Source organism: Ambystoma mexicanum, chromosome 5q (genome assembly GCF_040938575.1).
Source record: "Ambystoma mexicanum isolate Mex_15411 chromosome 5q, UKY_AmexF1_1, whole genome shotgun sequence".
Taxonomy (NCBI): Eukaryota; Metazoa; Chordata; class Amphibia; order Caudata; family Ambystomatidae; genus Ambystoma; species Ambystoma mexicanum.
Genome location: NC_090933.1, coordinates 904,317,805 through 904,340,808, shown reverse-complemented (window position 1 = coordinate 904,340,808; position 23,004 = coordinate 904,317,805). Strand labels below are relative to the sequence as shown.

Here is a 23,004-nt window from a genome sequence, read left to right as displayed (position 1 = left end):
CCAGGCCCATAGGCAACCGGGCACGACAACTTAATAGACATAGTTACAGAAATAAACAACATGTACAACAGAGCGTAAATTTACAGTAAAGTACAGAAATTGTATATATAAAGTATATTATAATAGACATAATTACAGAAATAAGCAGAATATACAACCAAGCGTAAACTTACAGAGAAGCACAGAAATATACAGCAGAACGTAGGCTTGGTCAAGCTGAGCGTAGTGTCAGATACATACAGTAGTGAGTAGATTGACTATGTAACACTACTATCCAATCACATTAGGCAGTTTATCATAGAAACATAAGTTAAGTGAGCCAAAATTTCAGTGGGGGCAGATAACTCTAGGTGATTGCTGCAAGCAGAAGGCTGAATCAGATTTGAGCGAGGAGACATGATTTCATTTTCTGTTTGAAGAAATTGAATGAGGGCTCAGATCTGATAGTGGACGGAAGAGTGTTCCAGAGCTTGGTGGCCAGAACAGGGAAGCTCACACACCCAGCTTTTTGAAGTTTAAATCTCGGCAGAGATAGGCTGTGTGTCTGAGCAGCTCTTTGGGGTCGATAGGAAGTGTGGAGGTAAAGGCGGATGGATAGGTATAGGGGGGCCTTGTTAGTCAAGCATTTGTGAGTAAGGGCAAGTGTATTCAACGAAATTCTCTGTTTGACAGGGAGCCAGTGCAGGTTAGTCCTGACATCTGAAATATGTTGGTTTCTTGGAATATTTAAGGCCGCTCTGATGGCGTTATTCTGGGTGATTTGCAGTGTGTTGAGGTTAGCCTATCTTAGACATGATGAGCGTTCTAGCTAGAGTGATGCTATTGGGGTGGTCAGAAAAGGTCTGCAGGGAGCGATGAGTTAGCAGGTATATGCCGACTCTGATCTGACTGCGTTGGTTTGTCTTGTCAGGGACAGGATAGAGTCGAGATAGATACCCAAGGTTTTAGTGTCCTTGGACACCTTAATGACATTGCCATCAATGATGAAGGACTGATGAGAGTGATCTAATTTATTAAGCCGTTGAGCGGAGCCCAAGATGAGGAGCTCCATCTTATCATTGAGGCAAATTTCGTGCTGGGCCATCCAAGCCTGGATTACCAGATATATTTCATTCAATGCCTTGGTGTCTGCAGTGTGGTCACCTGTGATGGGGATGAGTATCTGGGTGTCATCAGCATAATTAGTGTAAGAGATACCCAGATAATCAAGAATATCAAAGAGTGGTTTGGTAAACACATTGTAAAGTGTAGGTGACACGCACGAGCCTTGAGGGACCCCGCATTGGGTAGGGGCGGGGTCAGCTGCTGCTGATGGGGAGAATACCCTCATGTGTCTGTTACTGAGAAAGGAGCTGATCCATGCAGTGGCTGAATCAGAGAAGTAGGCGGCAGAACGGAGGTGCTTTCACAGGATTTTGTGATTGACCAGATCAAAGGCCGCGGACAGGTCTAGGAGAAATAGCAAGGCTAATTTCCCATTATCTTTCAGGACTTCGATTTGAGTTTTCAAATCTATCAGAGCCGTTTCAGTCCCATGCCTGGGACGGAAGCTGGATTGTCTTAGTCCAAGGAGGTTGTTAAGTTTCAGATAGTCTTGAATCTGCAGGTAGGCCGCACGGTCCAGTATTTTGAGCATGAACGGGACGGTTGTGATGGGTCTGTAATTGGTTAGTATACTCAGCTCTAAGGAAGGTTTTTTTAGCAGTGGGATCACCCAAGCTTCCTTGAGATTGTCAGGAACAATACCTGTTTTAAAAGGAGGAGTTGATAAAGGCTGTTATAAAAGGGGCAAGGTCATGAGCAGATTCCTTGATGATGGAGGCAGGGCAGGAATCACCTTGGCAATTGGACGATTTGATTCTGTTGATGATGACTTCCACTTCAGCAATGGTGAGTGGAGAGAAGGCAAACGGTTTGATCTTAGGTGAAGCCAAGGGAACAGTCATTAATTGAGTAGACTGACGATTATCCAGCTTTAGACCGTTTTGTTTATCTTTAATTTTAAATTGGAGGGAAGAGATTTTATTCAGTAAGGCTGTCTGGATATTTGCGCACCAATTGCTATCTTTAATACAGGTGCCAGGAGGTGTGGCAGGAGATTTGAGTTCCTTTAGGATATTGAATAGTTCTTTGGTGTTCGAGTCTGTTTGCTTGATGCGATTATTAAAAGACTTTTTTTGGCAAGGTAGATGGCTTCTTTATAGTTGAGGGTGGCTAGGATAAGGCCATCCTTGTGAGCATCGGACTGATGACTTTTCCAGCGATTTTCAACGCAGCGTTTAGCTTTGCGGAGCACTCTTAACTGAGGGGTAAACCAGGAGTTCAGGTGCGCATGAGGTTTAGGCTTTCTCAGTTTAATGGGGGCGATAAGAGTTTAGAGCTGAGAGTATTGCTTGGTTGTAAGTGTCTGCTCGGATTGTAGGATTAGAGCAGGAGTGTGTGGCCTTGTTAAGGGAGGGGAGTAAGAGAGGGAGTAATTTTTCTCTAGTTATGTCCCTTTCATCTATACAGGAAACCTCCTGTTTCTAGAAAGACAAAGCCCCAAACAGTCTCTCTGCCCTGGGGCTCAGATCTCGAATGCCATCTAGTGATTATGACACTCTCCCAGGCTGGGTCCAGCCACCTTCTTGAACAGACTATGCCGTTTCTGAGGATTTGACATAACATTGAACAGATGGTGTTACCCATCTCTGCTGAATGGCAATTTAGATGATTTTTTTTTTGCTGCTTTTTCTAATGACAAAAATATAGATGGTAAAGTGTGGCTAAGGTATATAGTGAGATGAAGGTGCGGAGTGGAAGGGGGGCACACATTTCTTCTGATAGAAATATTTTCATCAATCAAATACAGATTTTAAAAAGTGGGCGAGACAAATTGTGCCCCCCTTCATCTTTCCCCCACTCTTTGTGATAAAAGCAGAAGATTGGGCAAAAGATATTCGACAAAATTGCCATTCGGCAACAAAAATGCAAAGAATGTTGATCTATCTGATCGGCTACAGAGACCTTCTGGATCACAGTTAATAATTCTGAAGCAGGACCTTGAATTCTGAAACATGCATGTGTCCATGTGTAGACTTATTAACTCTAGGACGGGTTTGTGGTTACATTAGTCCACTGTAAAAATGGTTGATAATTACACCATAGCATAAACGACAAACGATCAACAGCTTCAACAAAACAAAGCCCACAGGTTATTGTGCAGTGGACACAAAAAATAGATTAAAGGTCCGAAGGAACTGGTTGATTGCAGTGAAGACCATCATCACCACAGGATAATGCCAATTCTTGACAAAGCATGTAGTCAAAAATATACCCAAACTTGAAGAGATTAAATGCAGTCAGAATTTAATGTTTTCACTTACTGGCATCATCCAGGAAGTCAAAGTCATTGCCCAGGTCAGAGCTCTGCAGGTGGTACTGATCGGGATCAATGAGGGCACTCAGCAGTATCAGCAATACGACCACATTAATGATCTAGAAAGAGAGAAAATATATCCATATGTATTTTGCTCCAATTTTAAATTCCATGAGAATACATTAGACCATTACAAAAACATTGTCGGTAAACTGTAGGGGGTGCAGGGTTTAGGGAAGACAGAGGGCATGTGAATATAAGTTGCAAACTACAATTTACACATAGAGAACACTTGTAAAATGTTGCAAAGGCACGAGACAAAACACAATTGCCGCTAGAAGTACTTTTCAATCGCACTTATTCCTGAAGAGACCCTATCCTAATTATCTTAATTACCCAAAACATTGATCACTTTCTTGACCCCTGATCTAAGGGGAAATAACTTAACGATAACCCTCGAAAACCTTTTTTCAAGCCTTACAAACTCACTGAGCTATTGTATTTTCTTGTCCATCACATCCACAGCTTTTGGTATGTATCAAACTTCAAACTCACCCACTTCTAAACCACTAATCCTTCAGTGCACAATTCTGACAATGAATTCTATGTTGTTAACTTGTTTCAACACATACATTGTGAATTCCTTAATAAAAATGTGGATACTGTAATGACCGTGTTTGGAGCATATACTTACAAAATGATGGCATCGGGAGATACAAGCTCACAAGAAGTCTCCCTGCCTTGCTACAAAAGCACCCATATAGTTACAGTCCTGAATAAGGTGCCTATAAGTCTTGAAGCGCGTGTAGACTGTACCTAATAATTAAGCATTATATCCTTGAGAAGCAGGCAAAACAGGATCTTAAACCACTGGAAGCTCGACTTATGGGCCTTAGCAAGGTGAGTTCCAAGGGGGGTCACAAGATCCCGTATTGCCCTGTAGCTCCTGGTAATAATGCTATTAGCACCTAGACGTGGTGGGCAGGTGCTAGGCAGTAAGAAGTAGCAATGACAAGTTGATGTCTGGCAAGCAACAGGCACTCGGTCAATTTCGGCAACACCGGACACACAGACGGTAGGAGACAACAAGAATATGGAGGCAGCAGGAACAGGTAAAGAGGCGAACGTGTGGAAAGTGGTGCATGGAGCAGAAACATGGCTAAGTAGATGGTTAGAGAAGAACCCTCAAGCAACCCGTGTGGCACAGGCAGCGAGGAGATGACCCACAGAAGAAGGAGGCTGGAGAAGCTGAGTAGAGAGCAGGCAGGGGGAGTGTGCAGAGACACAGCCAAGGGCAAGCAGTGAGTAGTGGGAAGGAGCAAGGCAACAAGAGACATGAAAAGTGGATGAACGAATCCTATGAGCCAGCAGGAGCCATGGCTCCACATGTGGTTATTTCCAGGAATACCTGGATCCGGATTTGTTCCCAGTATTGTGGCACTGCATTTTGGGTGTTAATATCAAATAAAGGACTTTTCATCATTATTCTAAAAGTATTGATTGACATATTAACTTTACACGTTATTTACAGGATAAAACCTTTGCTTCTGAAATTTCTTCTCAGCATTAAAGAGGGTGAATCATTTTATGGCAAATCAAAGTAGATTAGCACCCTTTTGTAAATTACTAATAAGTAGAGTTAGAAGCAGAAATGGATGCTTTTCTTCTGAGGAGTATAACCCAATGTATATTAATCCCCTACTCCATTTTTGTGGTATGCTTCATTACCGCATTCCAGTTGGAGGCTGCTAGGTTTAGATGTTGGAAAGATGATTCTTCAAAAAGAAAACCTACAGTAGAATACAGGGGGTGGAAGTGGCACGCCAGGTCCTTTATTAGACAGTGGATGAGTAATTTTCCAGCACGTGGGAAGATGAAAAGATGCACAGGAATTTCTATAATCGCCGTTTATAAAGGCAAGAGAGTAGTGAGATCAGAGTGATCAACAGTGTCAAAGGCAGCGGACATGTCAAGGAAAGTTAGTATAGAAGATAGGAGACATTCATGAGAGCATTTTCCGTGGAGTGACAGGAGCAGAAACCTGCTTGAATGGGCCTCAAAGGTTGTGGATGTCTAAGAAATTGGTTAGACAGTTTAACACAACCCTGCATGCAAAAGGAGTGACACAGGGCAAATGTTCACCAGCAGGCTCTGGTCAGCTACTTCCTTTTTTAAGAGAGGGATGAACATGGGCTTTTTGAAAATAGAGGCAAACAAGGGCAGCATTGGAGGATATGTTTTAGTGTTCAGTGAGGGGAGAGGCCACTAAAGGGGCAATAGACTTGAACAGCTGAGGAGCAACAGGGTCTGATAGGTGGGAGATAGAGGTAGAGGATGAAGGTAGAGTAGGCACAGTGCGGAATGTAGGAGTCGAACTGTGAGTAAAGCCAGCAGAGAGTCTCTAATTTTGGAAATGTTTGTAGTGAAGTATTCATCTAGGTCATTAGCTGTAAGAGTAGAGTTGATAGTCATATGTTTAGGAGGAGTGAGTTTAGAGTGCCCTGTAACCGGCGAGTCAGGTTGGGGTAAGCGTTGATGAGGGCGAGGTAGAATTCCCCTTTTATTCTATCAAGAGCGGATTTGAGATAGTTCAGGGTATAGAAGTAGAGTTACAGGTCCTCACGTGAGCGGGCATGCCTCCATTTGCGCAGCCGCAGATGCAGGTCTGTGCAAAAACAGCGTGACCCATGGTTGAGGACGCAGAGTCTTAAGGGGGAAAGTTAGCAGTGGGAAAGTGAGAGGCAATGAGTAACATAGTAGGGATTGGAAGTTGGAGAAGCCAGTGTTGGTAGAAGAGGCATCAGGTGTGAAGGAGGAGTGTGAGAACTGTGATGAGGAGAGCTCAGAGGGTGGATAGGATATGGTGGTAGAAACAATGGAGTGATCAGATAGAAGTGTGTGACAGTAGTATTAGTCGCAGAGAGAGAGGTGGAGATGAATGAGAGATCCAAAGAGTTACCCCCGGTGAGGGTTGGCAGGTTATGGAGTGAAGAGTGTGGTCACTAAAAAAAGGCTGCACTTCTGATTTCTGAGAACCGATTGGAGAGGGAAGGTTAAAGTCACCTTAGAAAATGAGGTAATGTATGGTGGAAAGAGAATCAAGGAGTTGCCCAAGTACATCATAGAATGGTCCAGTGGGACCAGGAGGGTGACAAATTGAGAAGATGGGAACCAAGTGAGGTGGATCAATAGTAGAAATGGCGAATTCAAAAGAGGAGAGGATGCAGCATTAGAGATTTGTGAGGTGATGAGGCGGGAAGAGAGTAGGTGTCTGATGCATCCACCTGTACCAGTCAGATGAGGAGAATGGATGAAGGATAGTTTTGAGTTGTGTAGAGTAACAAGGGTGGCAGTGTCAGATGGAAAAATTGAGGTAGCAATGAGACCTAGTGGAGTAGAGCTGTAGTGAATGTAGTCGGTGATAAAGGAAGTTCTGCCGCATACAGAGTGAGCATTACGGAGCATAAAGTTCAGTTGCTGCAGTACGGAAGAGTAGAGAAGTTGAGTCTCAGAGGAAGGGAAGCAAGGTGGATATAGGTGTTAGGGGTGTGTGGTTTGGTTGTCTGCTTTGTTGGAAGAAGGAGGTGTAAGAGTTTTATGATAGGGACAGAAAAGGAAGAGGTTGTAGCGTGAATGGAGAAGGCATAGGTAGAGGGGATTAGGATGAGCAGCTAGAGCAAATACATTATAGGTGAGTAACGCAGTGTGGAGAGACAGCACAGTAATTAACATGCCAGGGGTACTTAGAGGTGCAGTAGGCAGGAAGGCAAAAGCAAAGCCTCATAGGCAAAGCGGCTGGTCACCGGCTTTTCTGCCTCCTTTACTGTTCCACCCTTTACTGGGACACCTTGGGCTAGACGCCCCTAGAGAGTTCAGATAAGCCATCACACACACTTGCCACCTGATCACCTAGTCAATCAGTGGTTGGTCTCTGATTTTATCCCTAGTGTTGTTAGGATGAGGGAATTTCTTCTTGGTTGGTGTTTCCAGAGGAGTCTCTTAACTATAGCCTGGCTGGGCAGGATGGAAACCATCAAGATGGGAGTACTCCATATGCTTCTTTATTTTTTCCAGGCCCTACTGGTCCCGATACGTGTCTTTTGTGGAGGTGCAGAACATAGTTTAATTTGGAAAGAACCCCCTTGGTCTCATGTACATTACTGAGTGCTACGAGAGCTTGAGGAGGCTTGGGCATGGCACATTTCAAATCAAAACTGTGCCACAATCAAGCTCTGTTACACATTGCCCAGATGTGTCACAGACAAACTTTGAAAATGCATTTATTCAGGTTAGCCTTAAGCTCCTCCATTGTGTTTCATAGATGCACTCTATTTTTGTGATCTCCTTTTTGGAGCTGGAAGGAATATGTTTGCTGCCTCACAGGTGTGCTGAGCCACACAGAAATGTTGCAGCAAAGAAATGAGCTCATTGTTTATACAGCCTTGGATCTTGAACAGCCAGGACCAAGCGCGATAACAGATGTGTCACAGACAAACTATGGCTTTAATGGACCTTTCTGGGGTGGGATAGTCTTTGGAGGATATGCTGTGGCTTCCTAAGAAAGCTGAACTCTTAAGTACATATTTCTCCTTGGTAGTTGCAACAATGCAACTCACCTTAGCTTACTTCTGTCACCCCTTACACCCATCCATGGCTATCCCTCGTTACACTGGGTATGGAAAGAGACTCCTTGGTGACTGGCTGTGGGGATAGGAGGGGGATCCAATTTCTAAGAGATTTCTTTTTTAGGGGGCCCCAATATCATATCCTTTATGATATGCAATAAGTAATTTGTATTACAGAAATTAGACACATAGCTATTTACAGTTGCATCACTGTGGATTGCAAAAAAAGAACCACGAAGCAGCCAAGAGAGACTTCAATACATTTTAAAAACATTATCTCTGACATACCCTGAAAGCTAGTGATCACTATAGTAAACTACACAAAATGTAAGAAACACCTCTCCTATTCTGCCCTCAAAAACTGTTCTTATATTTGTTGGGAGAAGCGAGCTACTCACAAGAACATATGGGGGGCTAGAGGGGGTGGTACATTGAAACCATCATTCTTTAATGTGTTAAGCGTGAGAGGGGTTATGGGTTACGTCTGCTACTTTAACTGAAATAGAATTTCAATAAACCGTTTTTGGAAGAAAAGAATGCCTCCTTCACTCAAACACAGACCCATAAACTTTAAGTGGTGGATTTGGCACCTCTGGTGATTTATTAACAATACCTCGTGGACAAAACAATGCTACAGAGAGGAGAGCAAAGGCAAAGGGTTTTGAGAAGAGGTTTTGGCATAGTAACGAGCAATGCTATTGACATGCACTGGCTGCTTCACAGATTGTTATTTATTGTGTCCTGACACTCACCTTGCTTTCTTTTACCAGCTTGTCTCAGAGCAGGCATGAGTAAACTAAAAACAACTCTAAATCCTTATAATTCATGGATTCTTGAGTTACAGTTCGGGTCCCTCATCCTCGTGCTTATCCTAGTCTCACTCTTTCTCATGCTAGTTTCTCTTCCTTGTAATGGTCCCTAGTCTTCTTCTGTGCCCTAGTCCTACTTCCTCTTCCTTAACCTCATGTCATTAAGCATGGATATTGCAGGCAAGAGTTGAACAGCTGCTTCACTTGTCCCAGAAATAAATGGCATGGCATGGCATGAATACTTCTCAAATGTAGCCATATGCCACTTTGCTGCAAGCAGTAAACGTCCTCCTACATATGGTCACATATATTTTGTATGTCTGTATTCGATTTTGGAGTGGTTATTTGTAAAGGGTTGCATCATTCTGAACATAGTTTAAGCCCCCAGGGTTACTGGCGCTTAATGGTATGTTTTACATTACAGTTGACACCATGCCGGTGATCAAAAGCATTTTATGGGCCTAAGTTGCAGACTTTGTGCCTCAACCGCTGATGTACAAAATAACAAGAATCCATCATCCAGCAGAGAGCAACAGCTCATGTAATAATAGTCATGTGAGGAGGACCAGCCTGCCAGCATGCATGTTCATTGAACAGGACCCATTCTTAATAGGGTGAACAATTTCATGACTATAAATGGAAAAGGCAATGAACAAATTAATAAGCTTGAACTATTGGCGTTGCCAATGTTTATTACTCATTAATTTAAGAATTCATGAGATGCTATCCTCCCTTCTGGTTGGTGGAGTCAACTTCCCCCAGCCATAGTTAAATATCTTGTTCGTACAAAGTTTAAGGTCTTTCTGGAATTAGTTTGGCAAGCTGTACAGCCCAGCTGCCATGTCAGTCTTGGAGGACTACATTGTTTTCCTGACTTCAGTTAGGATGATCATTAATTGCTCTAAATTAGGCCCCATCCATCAATGCCAGCTTTACCTTAAATGAAAGCTGAAATGTTTTACCCTCCAGTATTTACGTTGTTTTCAGAAGTGTACAGTTTTGATAGGAACACTGAAAGAACCCCACGCCCCATTTCATCATCATTAATATGTCCCTGACATGTATGCTGCTTCTATCAGACACGGGCCCCTGTGTGTTGGAAACCACCTTATTATCCAGGTTTGTCTGCCCCACTGCTGGTTGTGTTACAGTCTATGATATGTAGGGTTTGTGTTAATGTGACTGCTAAGCTAGTCCTCCTTCCAACGAGATTCTCTTTTTCCTGGCTGTCTGGGAACATTTTCAGCAAAGATGTGTTGAATTCCCAATAACGACTTTATTTTTGTGGGGTCCTCAGTGTTAACTGTGACCTCCAACCCTGGACAATGACACTTTTTTTGGGGAAATGCCATCGCCCGGCAGCTGGCTCGCTGCTGATGTTTCATCTAGAAAAGATATTCCATCCTGGTACATTGTACAGTGTGGATGGTCTTGCCTTTGGCATTAGGATTTCAGAGGTTGTAATACTCCAGTGAAATCAAAATAAGTATTTGATGATTGGCTTCAGGGTTGACCTTGAAAGGAATTCAGTGAGCTGTCTGCACATATGAAAAGTCCTAGTACTTAGGATTTGATGCTGAATCTTGAAGTCAGTCAGAGATAAACCCCTCGATATCGGGTGGGTCTGGATTCTCTTCAATGCCAAATAGCACGAGATTTGCTTTTCAATGGTGTTTTTAAACATCATCTGATTTCATATTAAGTCAGGCTGTGCAATAGCTTTGTTGCGTTTGTGTGTGCATATCAGAATTGCCCGAGTTCTGGACACAGGTTGAGTGCACTTGAGGAATCTGTATCGAGAAGGGATCTTTGTTTGTCGATAGTGTGGGAATGTGTGGCTTGGGATTGTCATACAGGCTGGTGGGTGTTCTGATGGTTTTACTGTGTGTTGCAGGTGATGAATAGTTGGCTTGTATGAGGACTTGATCTGTGTGCACACTAGATGGGCGAGAAGGAGGAATTTGCTTGAGTTGGTGAGAGAGTGGAACAAGTAGTTGCGACCCAACCGGGCAATCGAAGTATACTTGGTCAATATGAATCTGTTAACACTACATAGGGGGGCACGTAGGGATGACATTTTAGAGGGAGGATACACTTCAGAGCACCAATTACAGAGAGGCGTATCCAGGAAGAAATTCACAGTGCCTTGCTGATGTTTCTCCATGGGTCCTAATACAAGAGGCCAAAAAAGCTAGAACTTGTCAATGCTCTGGGCCTGCTTTTTTTTCTCATTGCTTGTTGTCACTTACCTCTCGTCCTTTTTTTTTATTGAATATTTATAAGGCGCCTATACCTATATTTTGAATTTAGGTGTGCTTTACATCTGTGCATCCTCCTACCTCCCTCGGCTGCTACGCCGCCTGGTGAGTTTGCTGGTGCATTGTGCTGCCTTTCCAACTATCCCTCCTTTTCCTCCTCCTCAATGGCACTCTATTTCTCCCATCTATTCTGTTATTCTATCACCTATCCTTCCTCTCTCACAAAGGCTGGAAGAATCCTTTTTTTTTAAAGATCTCTTAGCCTTTAATCCTGGCCTACCTATTGCTGACACCTGCATCAGTGCTACATCCAGACACACTATCACCGATATCCTCTTCTCTGTCCCCTCTCCAGACCCATGGACCTCGCCATCCGATCTCTACTCTCTCCCCTTTTTCCTCTTCCCCCATTAATGGTGGCACCAGATGGGAAGTACTCTTGGCGTACTTCTCATCCTCTAGGTGCATCATTGATTGATTATTTGTATAGCGCCTATGCACAATGTGTTTTAAAGCACTTCAAGGAGGGAGGGAACATAGGAAAATACAGTTACATTCGTGCAGGTCCTTGAAACAAGTCAGAAAGTGAGAATAACTATCATATCATTTAACAGATAGTACAAGTGCATGGAACAATAAAGGGGACAAGGGGAAGGAAAAAGGAGACAACATTAGCAGTAACATCACTATGCCGGACGACAATTGTTACAGTGCAAGAGTGACAAGAGGAAGGGAGACAGGGTCGTGGGGGTGGGGGGGGAGGGAAGAGGAGAGGAGCAAAAGAAGTGACTATCTTAAAGGGTCAACGACTGATCAAGCTAGTGCTGGGAGGGAGAGGGAGGAGAAGACAAGGAGGAAAAGGAGGGATAGACAAGCTATTATCAGTGGTCAAGGGTCAATGATAAGAGTAAGTGATAACATAAATGAAAGGTGAAGGGAGGGCAAGAAGGCTGACAGATGGACTCAGGGGCCAGTGGGGGCACACAGATGGACTAAGGGGCCAGTGGGGGCACACAGATGGACACAGGGGCCAGTGGGGGCACAACAGAATGGACACGGGGGCTAGTGCGGGCATAACAGAATGGACAGAGGGGCCAGTGGGGGCACAAAGGTGGACACGGGGACCAGGGGCGGCACACAGAAAGGACATGTGGACGGGGGGGGGCGCACAGGAGGGCACGGTCAATGGGGGCACACAGAAGGACACAGGGCCAGTGGGGGCGCACAGGAGGAAACAGGGGCCAGTGGGGGCACAAAGATGAACACGGGGCCAGTGGGGGCACACAGGAGGAAATGGAGGCAAGTGGGGGCACAAAGATGAACACGGGGGCCAGTGGGGAACACAGAAGGACACAGGGGCCACTGGGGGCACACAGGAGGAAACCAAGGCTAGTGGGGGCACAAAGATGGACACAGGGCCAGTGGGGGAACACAGAAGGACACAGGGGCCAGTGTGTAATGTCTAACACAATGGCACTGTCTTGGCCCAGGGTCCTCAACCCAATCGTTTACTCTTCGACAGGCGCCTGCTAGTCCTCATCAACTTCCTACCCTCTTCCGCTACTCCTCCTTCCTCTCTCTCTCTCGGCACCTCCTTCACCACCTCTGACTGATGTACCTTCCCCCTGTACCTCTCCCTGGAAAATCTTCAAAGGTGGTTACAGACTTCACTTAGCCACTCCGAATGCTCGATCTGCTGCCAAACATTCTTCAGGCATCTGTCTCCTCCTTGAAGACTTTGATCTCGATGTTCTCCCTCTCACTGAGACCGGGTTCAATGCCAGCTTTATCACTGCTTTTGACTCCCTCCTCCCTGATGGCTATAAGATCCTCCCCAAGCCTTAGCCCATCCAATCTGGTGGTGGAGTAGCCCTGATCTTCCCTGAGTGGGTCTCTGTCTCTCTCTGTGTGTCTCTCTCTGTGTATCTCTCTCTCTCTCTCTCTCTCTCTCTCTCTCTCTCTCTCTCTCAGAATGGGCTGACTTTAACTCCTCTCTTCTGACTTCTTCCTCTAAACTCCTCCTCAGAGACTTCAACATCTACCTGGACTTCACTGTCCCTGACTCTGTGATATCTGGGCTTCTCTCTCCCTCACTATACTCTCTCCTGGCTCTACCCACTCTGCAAGACACACTCTTGATGCCTTCATCCCAGCCGATCTTCCATTTGCTAACCCTCTCACTACCCCTCTCCTGGTATGACCACCCCCTCCTCTCTTTCTACTTGAGACCTCTCAGCTGCCTGACCGAGCCACCCCCAGCACTGCCAGCCTCTTTCACAGTCATCCGATCAATGAAAAGAGTGTCAGTCGCTGCGTTTGCCTCTACCTTCATCCCCCTCTTTCCCCTATTGACACTCCTACTGACTCTGCCCTTGCCAATGTTCATCTTGCTATTACTAGAATTCTTTACATTCAAGCCCCTGTCATGAGAATCTTCTTGAAACCTGACTCCAAGCCTAACAGTTGGTATGACTCTGATCTAGCCACTCTGAAACCAGGTGCAGAGCAGCTTAACAGAAGTGGCAGTCCTCGGGCTCATCCTCTGACAAACTTACCTGTCACCTGCTCCAAAGGCAATGCCGTCCCTCCACCTGCTCCAAGAAGAGGGCCCACATCCAGGCCCGTATCTTTGGAGCCACTAATAACACGGCTGAACTCTTCAAACTCTGCAAGGAACTAACCAATCCATCTGCAGTCTCCACCTCGCCTCTTCCTTATCAGGCCCTCTGCACTGCACTGGCCACCCATTTCTCCCCTAAAACTCAGGATATTCTGACTGCTCCCTCTTCTTCCACCTCCTGTACCCCCCCTGTCCCCCTGCCTCCCTTGGTTTACCCCCTCCCCATCCTACTCTCTCCTCCTTCTCACCCCTCACAATGGATGAGGTCTCTAGAGTAGTCCGCTCTATGAAGGTCTCCTCCAAACAGGTGTCTCCCTGTTCTTCCAGAACCCTGAAGGACAACATCACCTCCCTCGCACCAGCTCTTGCTGACTTCTGCAACTATTCCTTAGCCTCTGGCTCTTTTCCTTCCTCTCTCAAGCACTCCCTTGTGCACCCCGGCCAACTACAACCCTATCTTTACTACACCCTTCCTTAAGAAACTCCCGGAGAAGTTAATCTTCCCCCAACTGACCCAACACACGGAGCTCCTTGGTTGTTTACATTACCATAAATCTGGATTCAGAGCATCCAGAGGCACGGAAACTGCTCACAAATCTTGACTCTCCTGCTTGTATCATTCTCCTTGACCTCTCTTCTGCCTTTGACACAGTCAACCAATCAACCCTCATAAAGTATCTCAAAGGTACCCTTGGTATCTCCGACCAGGCACTAGACTGGTTGACCTTCTTCCTCACTGACCGCCCCTCCCAGGTTCTACTGGGCTCCTTCTCCACCACCACTCTGTCTACACGTGGTGCCCCCCCCAGGGCACTATCCTCTCGCCCTGGCTCTTTAATATCTACCTTGCACCTCTTGCTCACCTGATCTCTGCCTTCTCTCCTCATTTCCAGTGTTATGCAGATGACACACAACTCTTCTTCAAGCTCCCCTCCTCATCTTCGTCCTCCTCCTCCTTCTCCTCCTCCTCCTCCTCCTCCTCCTCCTCCTCCTACCGGACTGCCTTTCTGCTATCCAGTCCTGATGCACCTCCAGTGATCTCTGTCTTAATCCCACTAAGACTGAGATGCTTCCTATCGGGACACCTATTCCCTGTTTCCCTCCTGCACTCTGGCCGCACTCCTTGGGCTCCCCTCCTTCTCCTTTCACTGAAGCCAGAAACCTTGGAGTCATCTTCGACTCCTCTATCTCCTTCACCCCTCACATCTTGGACCTTGGCAAGAAGGCCCACTTTCAACTACACCTCCTCAGAGGCTTTCTCCCTTTTTTCACCTTCACCCAAAAGCTCAATGGCACTAGAGCTCTGGTCCTCTCCAGGCGGGATTACTGCAACAGCCTTTTTCTCAACGTACCTCTTTCTTCCCTGCGCCCCCTCCAACTAATCCAGACTAGGGCTGCAAGACTATCTTTGGCCTCAAGCCAAGGGACTGTATCTCTCCAGCTCTAGAATCCCTCCACTGGCTCCCGGTTGCCACAAGGATCAAATTCAAGGCCCTTTGCATCTTCCAAAAGGCAGTTTGGGGCCTGGGACCACGTTACCCGCAACTCTTTCTCACTAAATACTCTCTTTCCAGGTCCCTTCGATCTTCTGCCCCCCACTCTCTGCTTGGAGAAGCATCTGACCAGCAGAGAATTGTAGCAAGATCTCTCTTTTCAGCTGGCTCCCTCCTCTGGAACAGTCTCCCTCTCTCTCCGTCTTGAACCGCATCACCTCAAGTTCTGAAACAACTCATTACCTTTTTCTTCTCCTCCTTCTCCTTCTCTCTCTCTCTCTCCCGTGCCAACCATCCTCATCACAGCCGCTGAGAATGGTAGCCCGGGTCACTCAAAAGTCCAATAGGGTCCTGACCAATTGCCCAATCAACACCAGCATCCCCCCCCAACCCCTGCAATGCCCTCTGGGCCCACACCTGCTAGTCAGTGGTTAGCATCAGCCCTGCACCTACCTGATGGGCGTATGACCTCCCCATTTTAGCTTGGGATGCCTCTTCCCATGCAATTACCTGATGCCTCCCCAATAGCTTCTTCTGGCACTCCTCCCCAACCCCGGAGGGCCCTTTAGCATTTACACCATGGGACGTCTTTATGGGGGGCCCCCACAAGGGTGTCTAATCTAAAGAAATGAGTGACCATTGTTTACAAAACTTAAATAGCACACCTCAAGATATTGTATGGCATGTTGCTGAGGCTCTGAACTTATTGCTGGTCTGTTGTAACAAATACTTTCTGCTCGGATCAATTCATCCTGTAATGCTTTGTGTGTTCACTACGACAACTCCTGTAGCAATCTCACCTTTCTATGGGGATTATATTGATCATGTGCAATAGCCAATGTTGAAATGCAAACTGATAAATGTGAGTGCCACATTGGTTTAGAAGATAGCTCAGTGTGTTAAGCACTAATTGCAGAGATTTGTGTTCATATGCAAGATTATAATACTGAATTCCATCAAAGCCAACTCAGCCTTTCCTATGTTTGAAGTTGATAAATCTGCAGGTATGTGTACTTTGTTTTGTAGCGCAACAGGAGCTATTTTCAGCAGTATACCCATACCTGTGGTTGCTATAAAAATAACTAATATAGTATCAGTATCGTGAAGGTCTAGAAATTGGCTTCTGCAGATGGAGGCTTGTAAAACCTGGGCAGCCGCCTCAAATGAAGACTATAAAGTGTTAGTCCGAGAAGTGATTAGGTATCCAAATTCAAGACTGTGGAACCAAAGCGTTCATGCTTCTATCCTGGCTTCCCCGTCAGATGATACAGTGAACCTGGACAAATCAACGCATTTCACTGACATTACTGTCCTGGCTTCCTTGAAAAGGTTGGCTTCTTACATGCAGGGGGTATTTTTTTAGCCCATTCATTACCAGATCTGACTTTTTATGTAGGTCATTTCAGCAGAAGGGGTCCTAAATAGAAGAGAGCGGATCATATATTGCAGTCCTCTGGCAAGCATATTTCAAGGTCTGCTCATTTGGCACAAAAACAGTTCGCTTTTTTGTACAACCGAAAGGTTTTTGTGTATGTTTATAAATAACAAGCCTGTGTTTTGGTCTATATTAAAGCATTAAAATACAAAAGAGAAAACCAGATGTAATCTTTTAGGATCACATCAAATAGTATGTTGGCACCCAAATCCTTCCCTTGATGATCGAGACACGAAGCGGGTGGCTACTAATGATGAAGAGTGTCCTGTACCTTCCTGGTGGCTGCTAATGATGAAGAGTGACCTGTACCTTCCTGGTGGCTGCTAATGATGACGAGTGTCCTGCCCCTTCCTCGTGGCTGCTAAAGATGAAGAGTGTCCTGTACCTTCCTCGTGGCTGCTAATGATGAAGTGTGTCCTGTACCTTCCTCGTGGCTGCTAATGATGAAGAGTGTCCTGTACCTTCCTTGTGGCTGCTCATGATGAAGAGTGCCCTGTACCTTCCTCGTGGCTGCTAATGAAGAAGTGTGTCCTGTACCTTCCTCGTGGCTGCTAATGATGAAGAGTGCCCTAGAATGTAAGTTGCCTTGTCTTGGACTGATGATGTTGGCCCTGAAATGCTACTTATTTATCAGTTTTATTACAGCGACAATGAAGAGGGTAAGGGGACTGAAGGGGAGTACCATTGGCTATTTTAATCGCTGCGAGTTAACATGCCAAGCTATGTGTTGTGATTGTGATGAGGGGGGCACGACCAGATATTCTGGATACCTTAATTCCTTTACCTCGATGGAGGGGGCCCCCAAAGGTGTCCGTTCCCCAGGCCCCAAAAGTGCTTAAAATGGCCCTGCACCCACCCCACATTTTCTCTGCACTTGCACGTTCCAAATGCCACAAGGCCTAGTAGGACCATTTGTTATTGTCTTCTTTTTTATTCTTTGTCATTTCCATTGTTTATTTTCTCCCTTGTTCCCTTCCCTTTTTAACTTGTGGCGCTTTGAAACACTGTCTTGTTGTACAAGCGTCTTATAAATAACCAATAAAATAAAGAAGTAAAAAATACAGCAAATGGTGTTTCCAGGCACCACAAGACAAAAAAAGGGGGCGGGGGGTGGACAGGAGAGAACAATAACGGTCCTACTGGGCCTTGTTCGGATCGTGCAAGTGCAGTAACGAGAAGTGCAAGAAAGGGGTGAAGGGGGAACTGCACATAATGCAGGGGGTGGCCAAAGGTCTAGGCAAGTACTGATGGGAGGCCGGGGGTGGGGAGTAAGTGCCAGGGGGTGCTGGGTGTCAGGACAGAGGTGGACCATACACAGGAAGGGATGCCCAACCAACCAGGCTAGTCAGGGAGGGGGCCCGGAAGGGCAATGCTGATATGGGGTAGTGGTGGTATAGACTGGTCAATGGGGCCTGGTAACCTGAAGACTCACAAGGAACCAGGCCAGCAGTCACAGCGGCAGATGTGGACATTAGCAAGGGAGCGAAAGAAGGGTCTTGAGATGTTTCCGGAAGTTAAGGAGGTCCGGCTCAAGTCAGACAGGGGCAGGGGCAGGGAGGCGATTCCAGAGGGATGCACCTGCCGAAGAGAGAGATCTACCCCCACTCTCTGCTTGGAAAAAACTCTGATCTGCAGAGAGTTAGAACTAGAGGACCGAAGGGCTGTATGAGGGAGGTATTTAGCGAGAGAGAGTTGGATATAGTGGGGTCCCAGGCCCCAGAAATCCTTGAGGATGATGCAGAGGGTCTTGAATTTGATCCTTGCAGACACCAGGAGCCACTGGAGAGATTGTAGAGCTGGAGAGATGCGGTACCCTGGGCTTGAGGCCAAGTATAAGTCTTGCAGTCCTATTCTAGATTAGTTGAAGGGGGCGAAGAGAGGAAAGAGACGCAGATCGACGAAGAGGCTGTTACAGTATTCCAACCTAGAGAGGACCAGAGCTCTAGAGACAGTGAGTTTCTGGGGAAGGTGAAGATGGGGAGAAGGACTCTTAGGAGGTGAAGCTGACCGTGGGCCTTCTTGGCAAGGTCCATGATGTGAGGGGAGAAGGAGAGAGGCGTCTAAGATGACACAAAGGTTTTTGGTCTCACAAGATGGTGAGGGGAGAGGACCCTAGGAGGGGGGCATGGAGTGAGGGGGGAACCGGGAGCAGGGGTCCGAATGAGAAGGATCTTGGTCTTACTGGCATTAAGACAGATTGTTAGCCGTGCACCATATCTGAATAGCAGTGAGACAATCAGGAATTAGAGAGGAAGAATAGGTAGCAGGGGGAAGCTTGAAGGAGAGCTGTGTGTCATTAGCATAACACTGGAAATGAGGAGAGAAGGAGGAGATCAAGTGGGCAAGAGGGGCAAGGTATATGTTAAAGAGCCACAGCGATAGGATAGAGCCCTGAGGAACGCCACAGGTAGAGAGTGAGGCAGAGGAGAGGAAAGGGCCCTGTTGCACCTGGGAAGGACGATTGGATATGAATGAGTTCAGCCAGTCCAATGCCAGGAACATGGTGCCAAGGGTTCTCACAGAGCTATTTTATTAGGATGGAATGATTGACCAGGCAGAGGAAGGATTGAGGAGAATGAGAACAGAAGGATAATTGGAATTAAGATTTGGGAGCAGGTCTTCAGGGGCATTCAGGGACCAGTTTCCGTGCATATGAATGCTCTGAAGCCAGACTGGTGGTCATGGAGACAGCCAACAAATTCAGTGTGGTGGATCAGTTGGGAGATTACCAACTTCTCCAAGAGTTTACCCGGGAAGCCAGTAGTGGAGATCGGGCAGTAGTTAGCCGGGCAGGAAATGTCTGCAAGCAGCTTTTTTAGGAAAGGGTAGAGAGAAGGAGCCAGTAGCAAAGGAGTTGTAGAGGAGGTCCCAGATATGACCTGCACCCCTGTCCCCCATTGCGAGTTGCCAGTAAGGTACTCGCCGTGGTACGTGACGTATGAGGAGCAAATGAACCAACAGAGAGCCAAACTGGGACTCTGCCCCTTGTAAGTAAGGAGATCAATACCGGTTGAAGCAGCCATAAAGCGACACCCCTGGGCAGCACGATACCCTATCAGACAGCCATACCAGCCACTGATACGAAATGAGGAATACCTGCACACGGTCCACAAGGAGACCCCTAAAGCCTTCATGGAAGGCCAATGAAAATAAAACAAGGGCCCGAGCAGCCCCGAGAACAAACAGACTTGGCTACTGAAAGCACGAATGCCAGTACTAGTAACTGCAAGGATAATGATAATGGATTCAGGGTAGAGACCCTGTTAAAACATAAGTGAATGGTGCCATAAGACAAGATGGAAGCAACCGCCCTGCTGAATGTGTGTAAATAAGCTTGAAATGCAAGAGGCTAAGAAATCGATACTGCTTGCAATGCCTAGTAGAAGAGTAGAGCGGCAAGCGCCAACCATATATCTACCTCAATACTGCACAATGTACACGTGCGACTGCATTTTGTGAAAGCAGAAATGTACCCAGGCGGCCAAAGGACTGACAGGCCCAGTTTAGAAACCCAGCATAGACCAGAGAAGGAGTGGAATCGAAACTCAACAAAGAGAGGCTTATGCCGGGGAGATCGAGGTCAACCAGAGAAGGGGAGGTGAGCATGAGCATGAGCTCACGAGACTCCAACTACAAAGAATACCAGCCTGCCCGTGAAGGTCAAGATAAGAGAGGCCCATGCAGGTGGCCAAGCGCACACAGAATTAAATGCACAAAAGGTTGGAAATTGAAGCAGATTCACGGTGAACCAACACGTGAACAGACAGGCGCGAAGATGTGCCACCGCTTGATGTCATCCAGAACCAGGGGGTGCCATAACTTTTCCTGATAAGAGACTACAGATCCAAGGCCATACCCAGCCAATTAATTGACACACAGCCCTAAATCACTGATTGATGGAAGGGAGGAAGGGTGCATCTTGGGACACTAGGCACCTGGGTGTCTACTCTAAAGCTGCTAATTAAAATGGAGATTTATGTTTAGGGGTGTAACTTGCCCAATCACAAGAGACCATGCAATCTAGGGTCCTATAGACACTGTAACCAATGAGACGTCGTACTTGTAGTGACGTCAATCACATGTGGTGTAGAGGGAAGGGCGTAGACGCCCACCCGATAAGAGTTATCCAATCCACTTGAATTATTTCCATATACAAATATAGCACCTATACTTAAGTTACCTTTCCCAACCAATTATATTGCATGATGATTTTTTGTAGAATTAGACGTCAATGATGACGGATTTTTCCCATAAAAGAGGCGGTTTGACTAATGTTCGAGGAAGTCGGGGTGAGGCAGGTGTTCGTGATGCTGCTGATTTCCATAAACTGATGTAAGTATCATTAAACGGACTTCCCTTTGCCAATTTATTGAGTCCCGATTATTGAACCTTGCTGGAGTATGTGAATCCTGCACTCAGTCCTCGCATGGTGCAGCTATCTTGTATTACTAGTTTTTGAGGGTGAGTACTGACCAATGGGCCCGTCAGTAATTTCCTCTCCTCGTCAACACTTAGTAGCAGAGGATGGTTATGGCCATCGATTAGTGATAATCGATTAATATAGTTATAAGACACCGTTAAACCGACGGCACAAAGTAACTCTGGGCCTTCGGTTACATCACAAGTCCTTTCGCCATTCCGGCTGAGTAAGCTGAGAAGCTCCCTGTGGACAATGATAATGTAAAACTCCAAAAAAATCTGCAGTGGGTCTGAAGGAACCCGCCTTTCCAAGCACAACCCTTCTCATTCCCACAGGCAGCGGATCGGACGAAAACCTTAAAAGCAGGAAGAGAAAGGGGCAGTGATCCTGAAGCTCCAGAGAGGAAAAGAGGCGATCGGTGAGTGAAACAACGAAAACTCGTTATCCTGGCAAAGGTCTTATAGGCCTTAGAGTAAGAAGGGGAAAGGTAACGGAGGGTAGCGGAGAAAAATAAAGCAGCTAAAAGCAGAGAAAAACTGTAAACCAAGGGGGCACCTGAAAGTAAAACGTAAAGGATACCGGGGGGGCACCCGAGAGAAAAACTGTAAATCGGGGGGGCACCTGAGATTAAAACTGTAAGGAATACCGGGGGGACACCCGAGAGAAAAACTGTAAATCAGGGGGGCACCTGAGATTAAAACTGTAAGGAATACCGGGGGGGGGGGGCACCCAAGAGAAAACTGTAAAATTCCCCTTCTTCCTGCGCTTTAAAGAGTGGTCAGAAGGAACTTGAACCCAGAGCCCACAGAGGGGGACGTTAGGCTACGATGACGTTTAAAGATGTCATAAAGGGGTTAGTTCAAATCCCATGACAGGGTAACAATTAGAAGGCAGGTATACGTATGACCAGCTGGTGTCCGTCTAGTCTGTCAAGCGTCCGTCCTATATGTCCTGAGTATGCTGAATGTGTAATTATTGTGTTATTAATTGATGGCAATGTATTTTGCTTTACGTGATTCTGTAAATGAGAGGGAATCGCCACTGAATTGATGTGTTTTGAGTAAAACTGTTGGTATAAAATTTTATGGGAAAATTGGATTGGAGCTCGAGCATGTGGTGCTTGCTCATAATAGCGTAAAGTTGAAAAACTGTATGAACATTGTTGATGACAAAACTAAGAATGGAGCAAGTTACCCAACTTGCACACTAGGGCACCGCAAATAAATGTTTATGCCGTGGCCCCAAAACGGGTCATTGTCAAAGGCTGTTTTACAGCACATGACCACCTTCCTACATGCCACATATAGCGGGAATAAGCTTGAAAAAATCCTTGTTGTTCCCGAGCTTTGGAAAATGATTGAACAAGCAAAAGAAGAAGAACCCCCGCAGGCTGTATATTAAATGTATGTACGGAGGGGGCTAAGACGCCAACCGCGCCACCTGCCCCGCCGGAACCAGTTGTTGAGGGAAGTAAGTCGGAGGGTCTTTACCCACAAAGAGAGCTTAAGGCAGCCACAGGTTATAGCAACCCTGCATATGAGTCACCTGCGTGTAGCAGTGACGAGACGAAAGAGAAGGAACAGGAAATTGACTCTGCCTCAGCAGTCCCATGGGGAAAAGAGAGGCGAGGTGAGGAAAGGAAGGACCAGACACAAACAAGTGCGCCTCTAGATAGGGAGAGAGAGGGAAAAAAGCAGAAAGGAACCGATGAGTTAACATGTACAAAGGACGAATGGATGGGAGGGCAGATAATGTTGAAGTTAGATGGAAAAGGAAGTGATGGTGCAAGGCCGAGTGAACGGTCTGATGAGGCGCAAAGAAAGGAAAGGGAAAAAGAAGTGGACATAAGAAACAAAAGGGCAAGAAAGAAGGATAGGTTGCGGCAAGAACAACTATATTGCGAAGAGCAAGGTATACCGCTCAGTCAACCGCAATATGCAGCCTATGAAAGGTAAAGGCAGAACATGCTAAGGTTAGAGGAAGAGA

The 23,004-nt window shown here is 46.2% G+C and overlaps 1 protein-coding gene across 1 annotated transcript in view; it reads right to left on the bottom strand.

The window, feature by feature from the left end:
* LAPTM4B (lysosomal protein transmembrane 4 beta) overlaps window positions 1-23,004 on the bottom strand; it is a 761,683-nt gene that overhangs the window by 486,131 nt on the left and 252,548 nt on the right. The window contains exon 2 of the mRNA XM_069621405.1: window positions 3,366-3,477. Within this exon, the coding sequence (XP_069477506.1) occupies window positions 3,366-3,477 (112 nt within the window). The remainder of the gene's footprint in view (window positions 1-3,365; window positions 3,478-23,004) is intronic.